A 12,196-nucleotide genomic window follows, 5' to 3' on the forward strand; every position below is an offset into this window, starting at 1 on the left:
TCATTCAGTGGGGTTCCCTATATAAATTAAGTTGTCTGTTCAAGGAAGTGTATTGGCTTTGATGTGAAAGTGCTTCCTCAAGCTTGTCTTAGCCGAATCCCATCTGAATGAATGAATTAACGGGTCACTTTCATGGCTGGCTGCCCAGGTTTTCTGCACATATTATCTACTGTCAAGTGTTTATCTGGACATCACCAAGCACCAAACCCACTGCTGCTGCTGCAAAAAAAAAGCCCAAATGAAGTGTGAATGGCTTCAGCTGACCCTCCTGCCTGCCACCTTGTTGGCCTGATGTCGGAGCCAAGCGGGTTAGCTGAATTGTGTAGCGGTGGCCAAGTACATTGTATGTGTCAGCTCTGCCTGCGTTTGACAGACCAGTGTGAAAAGTGCTGTTGTCTTTGGTCCTTTGTTCTTTTTCGATTCCATTTACGTATATTTAGTTTCAAGAACATGAATAATATATGTTTGTGATGAAGGAATCCATGACCTATAATCATAATATGAGTATAATAACAGAAACTTTTAATTGGACATTTTAAATATAGTTGACGCAAAGCTAATTTCTGGATTTCTCTATCTTTTTGCATTCCTTCTAACCTGTTTTTCTCTTGTCAGGCACTACTGATGCCAGTCATCTTTTAATTTGAATTCTCCTCACAAAATCACCTCATTGGAAATGTTTGAATCTCATCTGCAGCAACTCTTAATGCTTTCTCTGAGCGAGGAGGCAAATTGGGGAGAATTTAAACTGGAATCTTTTTTGTGTGTCGTTGGGTGCGTTGCACTTTCCTTACAACCTCCGTGACTTAGCAGCCCAAATCACTTCTGCTTGCACAGGTGTTGTTCTTATAAGATTAAATAGCATGGTGCCCATGCGAGGTTTCCTTTGTGCTGTTGTAATTTCCATCATAATGAGCCAGTAAAATCATATTGCATCAAGCTTGAATCTAATGGAGAGGAGGAGGGAGTAATTTGGATCCCTGTTGGTCATCAACCCCTCGTTCTCATCTTTTTTTCCCCTCTGCTATTGTGTCAGTTTTTCCTCGTTCAGAGACTCGTTGAGGCTCTTGGTACGACTCTATATACCGCTGTGCCATTTCCCCACTGGCTTAATTAAAGGCTTAAAACAATGCTCTGTTAATAGGGCAGCCCTTCAGAGCAAACATCAATTTTTGCTCCTCTGCTGTCAGGCGCTAAAGTGAGATGAATTATCAGGGAGATGCAAGCTAGAGAGCCGCATATGATGGATCAGGCACTGCCCTCTAATCACCGCTTTTTCATTTCCTCTAAGAATCTGTTTCATTTGCCCATAAGACAGATATGGAGGCAGGGTTTGGGAAATCTCCAGCTCCTAGACTCAGTGATAGATATCACCTGTAAACTTTTTGTTGACTGTTGTTCAGGCTGAGAAATTGTTTCAGTAGATAAATGAATTGAGATTGACGGCTCAGTTGGCGGCCATTAAATGACTGTTTCCATAAGCGTCATGAACAATTTGGTCTTGTCCTTCTGCTGCTTCATCATCTCCTGCAGTAGCTCAGTGAAGAGGCTAAAAGTTATGGTTCCTTTCAGTTTGAGGCCATGAGATTAATATTTCCTTTTATAGATTTTTTTAAAAAAAAATGCCTTGCTAGCATGCACAATGTTATATTGGAGAGATTGATCAGTAATGACGGTGCTCTATTATCAGCACCCAGCTCACTTAATGAGCTATCATTGTGTTAAATTTCATAAGAAAGATGGTTAACTTATAATTGGGTAGTATTTTAATTGGATGGGCTGCTTGTCTTTTAGATACTTTTGAGATATGTCGTCCTTTTGATCCGAGCGCTCTGTGATACCATTTGCGTTCTGGCTTTGGTTGTCTATAATTTGTTCCTGATCATTTGACTGTAACGCAAACTATCCATCTCATTACTGTTTAAAAAATCAACAGCCAGAAAAAAAATGTTATTTAGATATAATACAAAGTGCAGATCACTATAAATTCTTTCATCTGTTATCTTAGCTTCAAACAGGCTTTGGATTGTGAGATTTGTTTTGCAAAAACCAGCTGATGTTTTTACATTTTTCATCCTGGTAATATTTTTTTTTTTTTCTGGCCTACACTGCTTCAAAGAGCTTTCAGCATAATTCGTGATTTCAAATCCTTTTGATTTCAATTTTCATTAATATACAGAGTGTCATTTTACCCAGAATATTTATCATAAAATAACTCCTTTTTATAAAGTGTTTAGTTCAAATAATTTCAGCCTTCGAGTTTGAATACAAACCCCACAAAACATGCCGGACGTGTCACATAATTAAAGTGACCCTGTAACTAAAATGCAAAAAGATATATTTCATCATTTCTAAACCTTTCAGTTTCTTTTCTCTTAGTCTTGTTATTTTTTTGTGGTTATTGTTCTTCGTTTCGTTAGGCAAGCAGCCCAGTAAAATGCATTTTCTATCACTTCCTCCTCTGCAACTGGTCTGTTTGGTGCTCCTCAGTGTGTCACATACCTTCTCCCCTCTATAACAAAATCAGAAAAGATCGACCCACTTCTTACCAGTGAGGGACACTTTTTTTCTCTTTTCTTTTCTGAACCTTTCTTCTCTAACGCTGCTTTATTCGACTTACTTCCATTCTTTTTCTCCCCCTATATGAAATAAAAGAGTTGTCATGGTAACATTACTGGATTCATCCCAGTGATAAAAGTGAAGAGTTTGGTTGGTTGGCCTCTAGAGACCTCCTGGTTCCCTCCAAACACACATCTCCATTGCTCGCATTACGCCTTAACAGCTGGTGTGACTCATGTTTCTGCCTCGCATCTAGATCTTAATTGCTGGACAGAGAGCCGTCTGTATTTCTTTTGCTGGGAGGGCCTCTCCCTGTGTACCACGGCAATTTGGAAATATGGTTGCAAGATTCCTCACCTGTATTTAATTTTCCATCAGGATTTGCCAGCTGATCCTAGTGCCTCCAGCAGAAATTGTATTTGTTTGGAAGCTTAAGATCCATTCATGAGCAACAAATTACAAGAATAAAATCAATAGTAACATTGGCAGATATATGGCTGCGCTGTTGGCGGTCTTGATTGAATGTTGGTAGTGAGCTTTGGGGGGGCTTATGCTACTGTATGCAGCCTCGGAGCCTTATGGCAGTTCCCACAATGAGGCTTGCAGCATGTACAAAGTTTGCTGAAGGCTCTTTATCTTGGAGATTCATTCACAGTTGAACATAAGAAAAAGAACAAATGTGGGATATCCTCCAGCTCATCCAACCATTTGAGTCTGTATGGGCTAGGGTGTTGCTGGAGCATGCATCAGTGACTGCTGGCTGCTTTGAAGCTCCTGTGACATTTATTAGCAAACTCTAATAAACAGTGTTGGGTTCGTTAGTCAAAAAAACATTCAAGTCATCATTTTTTGGAGTAATACATTACTTCTTTGGAAGTAAAAACACTACTTTTTAGATTACTTTTGTTTTTCTCCACAGCATCATTCAATATCTGTTGCCAGGTAATTACCAGTTAATTTATGCATGTAGAGGAGGCTGACGTGTTTTGTTTTTTTTAAATGACTGCTTCTTTGTAATTTGAACTGCACCAGCATTTTATAAGGATTTTGTCATCAATAAATGATTGGGTGGTCTTCCATAGCTATAGATAGCTCATGTAACCTTTGCACTACAACAGCACTTAAATAATTATTTGCGCTACATATACATATATTTATATTTTATATTGCATGTTTTCCCCATATTTTGTTCCCTTTCATATATTTATATGGAGTAGTTACAGTCTTTTTATACTCAAGGAAAAAATTCACTTCAATTTAATAAAGTCCAACCTTTTTCCACTGCAGCTAGCAACACTACCCTTATATTGTTCTGCAGCTTCAGTGAGCATTGTGTAGTAACACATGAAGCAGCCTTTCACCTTGCTCCAGGTTCTGTTTAAGGTGGTGCTGCAGCTGACAGCAGGTCTCCAACAAGAACAAGTGCAACTGCAATACATATGAAGTACTTATGTAAGCATTAGGTAGTGTGTTTTTTTTTTTTGTTTTTTTTTTTGCACACTGTCCTTTTAATTTTGTCCCATATATCTTAACCTTTTGGTCACTGAATTTTCAAACAGTAGTGCATTACAGATGCATATAATGTGTAATTCCAATAAAATGTATTTTTGTAATGGGTTGTGCTTTTGTCAATACCCCACATCTCCACCACTTTCCATAACCCAGACAAATATAACAGACACAAATGAACAAAACCACAACTTCCTTTCTGGAGGTAAAAAAGGCCATTATCATCTATAACTCAGTATGTGGGAATACCCATCCATGTATCTACTCCCGAATACGATTGAGCAACAGAAACATTTTTTCCTCAGTTAGTAGCATACAAAGATAGAGACGGGCAAGAGAACCACTTCTTAGGCACTTCATACACTTTGTAGACTTTGTATGTACACTTGTCTCTTTGGTACTTTCTAATCAGTCTTAGTCTGAATGTGCTCTTCAGTGCTGAAGAACTGAGACTAACTGAAACTTACATGCCCTCACAGATGAAGGAGTCTGGTCCTCTGTGTGTCAGAGAAATATTTCCATTTTAATATAACATGGTTTCTGTGAAGCGTTACAGAGAGGAGAAGTGAAACCGTCAACAGCATTGCATAGCATTAAGGGAAGGCGAAGTAAACATGATGTTTGCATTTGAGGATTATTTTGGTGCCTTTGCATTATTATCTTAATGTTGTTAGCTATTATAAGCATGATAAATGTAAATGCAGTACAATATATTATATGGATATTAAGGCAAAAAATAACCATAAAATCCAAGTAAAGAGGGGGGAAAAAAATCAGAATTGGTAAGACAGGTCAGGTGAGGTAAGAACAGGAGTTTGTGTGTGTGCGAGCATCCCTTCTGCTCAGCTGTGTTTTGTGCTTTGGTAGGTCAGGCCTAATTAAAGCTCAAGGAGAAGTTTTCTAGCAAAGCCTTGTGAGGATTAACTACCATGAAGCAGCAATGTTATATCAGTTGCTTTAGAGCTGCTCAACCATTCCTCGCTTCACTGAGGTAGTCAAATTAAAATCCCAATCAGGAGTTTGTTCACGTGATGATAGATTATGGAGACATGGTGATTTCACTGCTGGTTAAGGTCTTTCTGTGTCTCGTGCAGCTTGCTTTACTGCCAGTTAGATAAGTGTCAAACAGGAAGACCTTACTCTTGGCCTTATTTTGAATTGTTCTTGAAATATGTTTCGTGCAAGATTTTGCCTTTAAATAAAGATATGCACGAAAAGGGTGCACTATAAGTCGTCTCATTTAGCCAGCATTCTACTTATTTTTGCAGACTTTAGAGATAAAGAGTCACTCTTCCTGCTTGTGTATCTTAATGCTTATCAGACCTTATATTCATTAAGCTGGGTGTGCTTTCATGCTTTCTTTTCAGAGTAATTTTAATTACCTTCTCTTTTCATTTTTGATTAGCTGGTTGAGGTAAAACTGTGGGAACAGTAAATCATTACAGTATGCTTTTATTCTTCAAAAGTATTTAAGCAAATTCTGTAACTTTTTCTTTAGATTTCCTTTTAATTAGCCCCAAATCTTTTGTTAGATAACAACAAACATCTTCTCTTAGTGTCTTACTGGTTTTCTTTTGTTCTTGTATTGGTCTCTTGGTAGCTGATTATTCTTATCCTTTGTACAAATCTCTTGAGTAATCCATCTTTTTATGTGAATTTCTTGTGCAGTCTGTCAGCTGTAAACAGTACGAACTCTAGCCGTTCATATCCATGCCTTTCCAGTCGTCTTCCACTTGTTTTTTTTTTCAGTGTGTATCTGGCTTTGTCTATTCACATCAAAGGAATGACACTTGACTGGCAGCAGCAACCTCTTTTCACCTAGTCTTGCACACATTGCCATCCACTTATCTCTTCTCTGCAGCACATATACACTGTACTAACCAGAGGCAGGATAATGCTCTGCAAATGAATGACGGCACTTTGGGGACCTCATGGGTATTATAATCAGTGGAGACAAAGAGCTGACGAGTGGAGGGCAGCAGGTTAATGAGATCACCCATGAGGTGAGGGTGCCTACCTTTTTAAACCTGGGAGGCCAAGCCTGCTTCAGTACTCTGATCCAATCCAGTCAAGTCAGGTGGTCAGTGGCCAAAAAATCAAAGACAGACTCTTTCTGTCCGATCCTTCAATTTAAACTTGATTGTGTATTGAATGCACTACTTTCTCTTCTCCAGGGAAGCTTCGTGGCCAGCATGACTGGCGTACTGAGGCAGATGGACGACTATCATTATGCTCATCTGATCAGCACCTTTGGCAAGATAAGGAGTGATGTGGTGGTAAGTACACTCTGTCAGTGTTTCTGTGTCTGCTGGATCTTCAGGCCACATTGTCGTTTTATAACTTAAAATACTTGCCTGTGCTTCAGAATGATTTTGCTCTGTCTTATCTAGAAATCAAAAGTCAGATTAGAGCTTTTATAGAGGAAAAAATACAATTTCTTTTGCAATAAAGTATGAAATTGAATTTTTCTTAGTCCTTGCACTTGGGCCGATACATGTATTGCACTTCCTCTTGGTGATAGTAGCTCCTGAGGGAAAATGATCACTTGTTGCAACCAACAAGCTGTGGAGGAGGGATAAATCTCGCAGAGGTTATGGGTTTCAGCTCAGAATAATTCTGCCCTCAAAGCAGCCTTTCTCTCCTATCTCCTGCCAGATTAGCATTCAGTTACTCCACTCTGTTTGCTTTTGCTCTTTGGAGATTTTTTCATCGTATGAACACGAATCTGAGTCAGGCGAAGCTTTATAAAACGCACACTGACAGATACGTTGGCATTGCTTGTAATTTGAAAAATCACTTTTTTTGTACTCGTGTGACTGAGTTGGCATGCACTGACATCCCATTCTCTCTTAAAAGCACTATTTATTTTAATTGCATGTTTTGCTTTTTGTTTTTTTATTGAGGCTTAAATGTAATATTTTCAGTGGATTTTAGAAGAAAATCCAGTTTGGGACTCCTTATCCAGTTCCCATAGCAGGGTAAGGAATCACTGTAATGAACGTGAATCTTTCTGCAGGTTTGTGGTACCTGAAGATGGTTCGGCTATGGGTCACTTATAGATCCTGATGCTGGCTGTAGCCCAGATGAGGATATCTTTTTGTTGTGTGGCGTCACTGAACATAACAATTGTAATCACAATTAATTTGGTAAGACTCATAAAAAGGGACATCGGCACCAGATGGCAATAGTAAACATGCACAGCTGTGTAGCGCTGGTTATTCCTTCCGGAGAAGAAAGCTGTAACCTGAAACAAAAAAAAGAATTTGCTGATGGTGCAAGTTAATAGGCTTATCAATATCACTGGCCCACCAATAAAGCACAGTGAAGCTAAACGTAATTACAGCCGTGTATTCCATTACATCAATGGGTTTATTTGATGTATTTTCAAGGCTTGTACAACTATTTCAGCCCATGTTCTTTCTGCTGCAACCCTGGTGATGTTAAACTGTCATGCAAACAATAATTTTTAAAAAAAACAAAGAAACTATATAAAGCAGTAGTAGGAATTGCTTTTAAATTGATATTAACAGGCAGTACATAAAATAAGCAACAAATGAAGTTACGTAAACCCTAGAGACGGATGTGTGTGGAAGAAGATGAGCAGTTTGTGAAATACTTAAGCCTGTCTACACGCCTAAATGCATTGAGTTTCTCCCATGTGATTGGCTTATATTTGGTGAATCCAATAATCTTAGTGGTGAGTGCGTGATGCCTTTTAATTGTGACTTTGTAACCCTTAAAACATGTAAAGTTAGGGAGTGCAGACAGAGTAGATATGACTAATGCTATGTTTTAAATGGTAATGGTCATTGTAGGTGTTACCCAGATATCTGATGAATATTAGTTGTGTAATATTAACAAAATACTGGATTATTAGTTTTGTGTGCTACCTGCAAAAGAGAAATACACAAGTCACCTTGACCTTTAAAACGAATCTAAAACCCGTTTCTGCCTGAAAGCCACGGACGACAAACCGTTCATTTCAGATTACTCTTATCTTGGAAGTAGGAAGAATAGCAGTTCTCATTTTGAAAACTTTCTCTCTTTCACAGGATTTCCTAATGGAAACATTTATCATGTTCAAAGATCTCATTGGAAAAAATGTCTACCCCTCTGACTGGATCATAATGAACATGATGCAAAATAAGTAAGTACGACACTGCTGGAAATGCACACGCAAACACAAACCATAAACTATACTGCTTTCAACTCGCTTCACTACGGTTGCTAAGGAACAGCAGTCGGAAGCGGGTATGAATATTTTCAAATGTTTTTCTCTTCATGCAAATATCGGCACAAGGCCTCAGCAGTGTAGCAATCAGATGAGCAGTCAGCGCAGCCGCAAACAATCACATGAATTATAGATGCTCTGGTATACGCTGCTAATCTCCAAACTTAGTCTCAGAATCTCTCTGCTTTTTTTGTGCTGTTCTGCAGCAGGCTTCTGGGTTATTGATGCAAACCTTTTTTAAATGCAATTTTAAAAATTTAAAGCAAAGTTAGATGCTTTGCAGTTTAGTCAGTAGTGGGGTTTTTCTGTAGCTTTCAGTTAAGTTTAGAGTTCTTTGTATATTTTGGGGGATTTCTTAGTGATTTTTTTAAACAAGGAAAGTCAGCATAGCCAACAGTTAGGTTTTTCTTTTTTAATTTATATAAAATATTCACTTTTAAAAAAACAAGACATCAGAATGAGTTGCTGAGCTCTATTATACAGTGATACCAAAACAGCTGCCAGATGAAATGCTTGAATCTTTTTTCTTTCTTTTTTTTTGACATTGACTCTGCTAAATTTAGCATTATAATACTGTCTGAGTCCCAACTGACAGGGGAAACAAAAAGACAAGAAACAAAAGGCGTAGTTAGAGAGATGATAGCCAATGCAGATGTGCCAAAATCTGCCGTTCTCCTCGGATGGCTTCTTGATGCTGGCTTGAAACGTAAGCTGATCCCTGTAGAGCCCCTTGGTGAAATCCTCACAGCAAAAATCAGCATGTTTACAGCCTGGTGCCTAAAGTGGGTTTGGACTCACTTTTTTCCACCAGGATAATGTTTTTGTAATTCATCTGCTAACTAGCTACCTGTTCTAGCTTCAGAAAACAACCTTTAAAATCTTACACACCACATGCACAAAACGGGCCACCTACACAATGCATGGAGCTTCCCTCTGCTTTTGTGCTGATATCAGTGGTAGAGGACGTTTTGGAGCTCTGTAGGACTTAGCAACCCACCTCTGTCATTTTATGTAATCTGAGGGACCAAAGATCAAGATCATCCAATACTGATTTTCAGTCTTGTCCCTTGTGTACAGAGATTTTTCCAGGTTTCCTGGAATCATTTTATTATTAGTTTTATTTGTGGATGTTGAGATACTTCATGTCAGTGGTACATCATTAAACATGAAACTGAAATTATTGCAAAATTTGTAGATGTAGTTTTTTGCAGATTGGTGTCGTTACCCTGACCATCTCCCTGACCTCTTGCCAATTAACCTAATTAGCTGAAAAATCTTCCTCCATCTGTTTCTTTTACTTTTCCAGCCTTTTGGTGGCCCCATCCCAATGTTTTTGAGATGTGTTGGTGTCATTAAACTCCAAATGAGCTCATATTTTTCATGAAATAGTAAAATGCCTCACTTTAAACATTCAACATGTTTTCTATCTTAAGTGATCATTGCATTCTGTTTATATTAACATATATTAACATTTTACACAGCATCCCAACTGTTTTAAGAATTGCGAAAGTTTGTACTTTCTTCCACAATGCCATCAAAAATACCAGTTTTTAAAAGCATTTAAGGTAATATGCATCTCACACAAACAGAATTGTATAGCAATGCTTCGAGCTTAATCCTTTTGGGCACCTTGAAAGTGGCCATTTATGGCAGGTGCAGAGCTCATAGCAGCAACCTCTAGTTTACTGTGAGCAGTTTTCACCCCCTGCCCAATCTTTCTAAAACCATTCCAACATCATTGCCAGCGAGGACATTTGACTAGAGATTGCATTGCTTATTCAATTTAGATTCTTGTGCTTTCATTAGTCCGTCGGATTGCTGCAAGCCAGATTCCTTTTGGAATTCAGAACAGACATTGTCTGCCACCTGAGTCACATTGCTGAAGTCTTTGGCATAGCTTCATGAGCGTGTTCCCCGGTATCCCGCAGATGTGATAATCACATCTGTTCTGCTTTAACCTGAGCAAAAATACCAGGGAATAACTCAGTGCTGGACCCTACTGAGCCACACGCAAAGCACACCAGCAGTCGACGCCATGGTGTGTTGGTCTCACAAGCTTATTCACACACTCCATACCGATTGTGATCCTTTACTTTTCGGAACAGCTTTGGGGGTGTGAGGAGCTTCACTGAGCAATTGAATCTAAGATCACACTTTGTAGCACGCGTTTGAATCTTTGATTCACACTCAGTCTCCTGCCTCAGCAGAATCTTACCCAACAAGCTTTTGCCTGTTAGCAAATAGCTGGAAAGAGATTAATTCTGAATACTAGTTTATATATTCAGCCACTTGCTGGAGTTAAATTGCTGTTCAGCTCAATGAAAAATAAGCTTGTCAAGGTCTGGCTGATCTCACAGTCTTTATACTCGAGTCTGTTTGAATACTGCAGGTGTTAGCTTTGCCGCAAATTAGAAAAACTCTTTTATTTGTCGCCATCCTCCAGAATGTGTTTGATCAATGTTTTTTTCCTGCTCCTCACACTGAGAACTCAAGGTGACATAAGAGAGCTGTAAATGTTTTACATTAACAATCTAACAGAAAAGGGAGTATTTGGTATACCTCATGTGCCCTTCCTTTTTTGTTTTCTTTTTCTGAGTACAGGATTAAAGACAGACTAAATTCATAACATCCTCCACAAACTTTGAACCATGTCTTTATCTCGATCTGTGTTCTGAAGTTACTTTGTGTTTTTTAACAAATAAACTTGGAGATTTCAGTCCTGGTGGATTAAAACTTTTGTTACTGGGGTTAATTATAGTTTAATAGTGCAGGTCAGACAGTTTAGGAAAACAAGCCACTATCATATTCATTCATAACTAGCCATTTTAAATCATTCTGCAAACTGTGATCTGAATTATGCTGCACACGGCATGAATCTGCCAACAATAGGGATACAACTGGTAGCTCACAGTTCTTCATCAGCTCACAGTGGCTAGTGGCTGCTGGGTCTTGTTCCATAAGCCCACTACCCCACAGTATCTAAAACGTATCCACATTTGAAAGATGCAGAAAATTACCATTCATTGTTTGGATGACACCTTTTGATGAACAAAAAGAGACCATCTATATTCACTGTAAGCAGAGGTAGTGGCTTATAGCACCAAGCCTTCGGAGCACTCATTTGATCCCTTTCTAGTTGTTTCCACCAACATTTACAACTTCATGTGACCTCAGTGACCATGGACTTACATTGACAGCTAAACCATAACCACCTGCTTTACAGGGGTTTCACACTTTGGCCCCGTGGACAGTAATGACCCATGGCTTTTTTTCCACACTGTGGCTCATTTGATGACTTGAATGAGTAATAGTGGGTCAGCAACTCTAAGGAAAAACTTCCAAGAGGACAAGAGGGGTAGGGGTTAAACATTAACTTTTAAGTTCTTTATAAATAGAAAGAAATTAGAAAGAAATTAGGTGGCTCAAGACTTTTATACAATATATACCGCTGGTTCCTGAGCAGTTTGCACATGCCGCATTCAGCATGTGGCTCACCAGCACCAGCAGACAGCTCTTTCTTCTCCACACATCGTGATAGCACCACTAATGAGATGAGAATCACGTCCAGAACAATGTGCACTGGCAGTGTTTTTTTCAGCTGTAAGACACAGCACTTGAACAGCTGTGAATGTTGAAGCAACCAGAAGACTTGATTGAGAACAGATTGAGTAAAAATTGTTGATCAGCTGTAATTACTGCAAAAAAAACTCTCTAAACACTCTAAACTCTCTAATTACTGCAACAACAAAAACATATTTAACAAATTGGGTGATATATTTTTCAGAGCCATAGCTAAATCAATTGATATATTTATATATATATATTTATTTACATTTTTAAAGGGCATTGTATATAGATAAAACCAAACTGTCTTCTGTATTTTTGCAACACACAATT

At 38.6% G+C, this 12,196-nt stretch overlaps 1 protein-coding gene across 2 annotated transcripts in view; it reads left to right on the forward strand.

The window, feature by feature from the left end:
* The window catches only part of dock1 (dedicator of cytokinesis 1), a 201,025-nt gene that overhangs the window by 133,807 nt on the left and 55,022 nt on the right, over positions 1–12,196 (forward strand). For both annotated transcript variants that reach the window (XM_085361488.1, XM_085361489.1), the window contains exons 28-29: positions 6,243–6,344; positions 8,121–8,215. In XM_085361488.1, coding sequence (XP_085217614.1) covers positions 6,243–6,344; positions 8,121–8,215 — 197 coding nt within the window. The remainder of the gene's footprint in view (positions 1–6,242; positions 6,345–8,120; positions 8,216–12,196) is intronic.

Source organism: Diplotaxodon limnothrissa, linkage group LG8, assembly GCF_057381915.1.
Source record: "Diplotaxodon limnothrissa isolate DT_005_m linkage group LG8, D_limnothrissa_male_GT1.1, whole genome shotgun sequence".
Lineage (NCBI taxonomy): Eukaryota > Metazoa > Chordata > Actinopteri > Cichliformes > Cichlidae > Diplotaxodon > Diplotaxodon limnothrissa.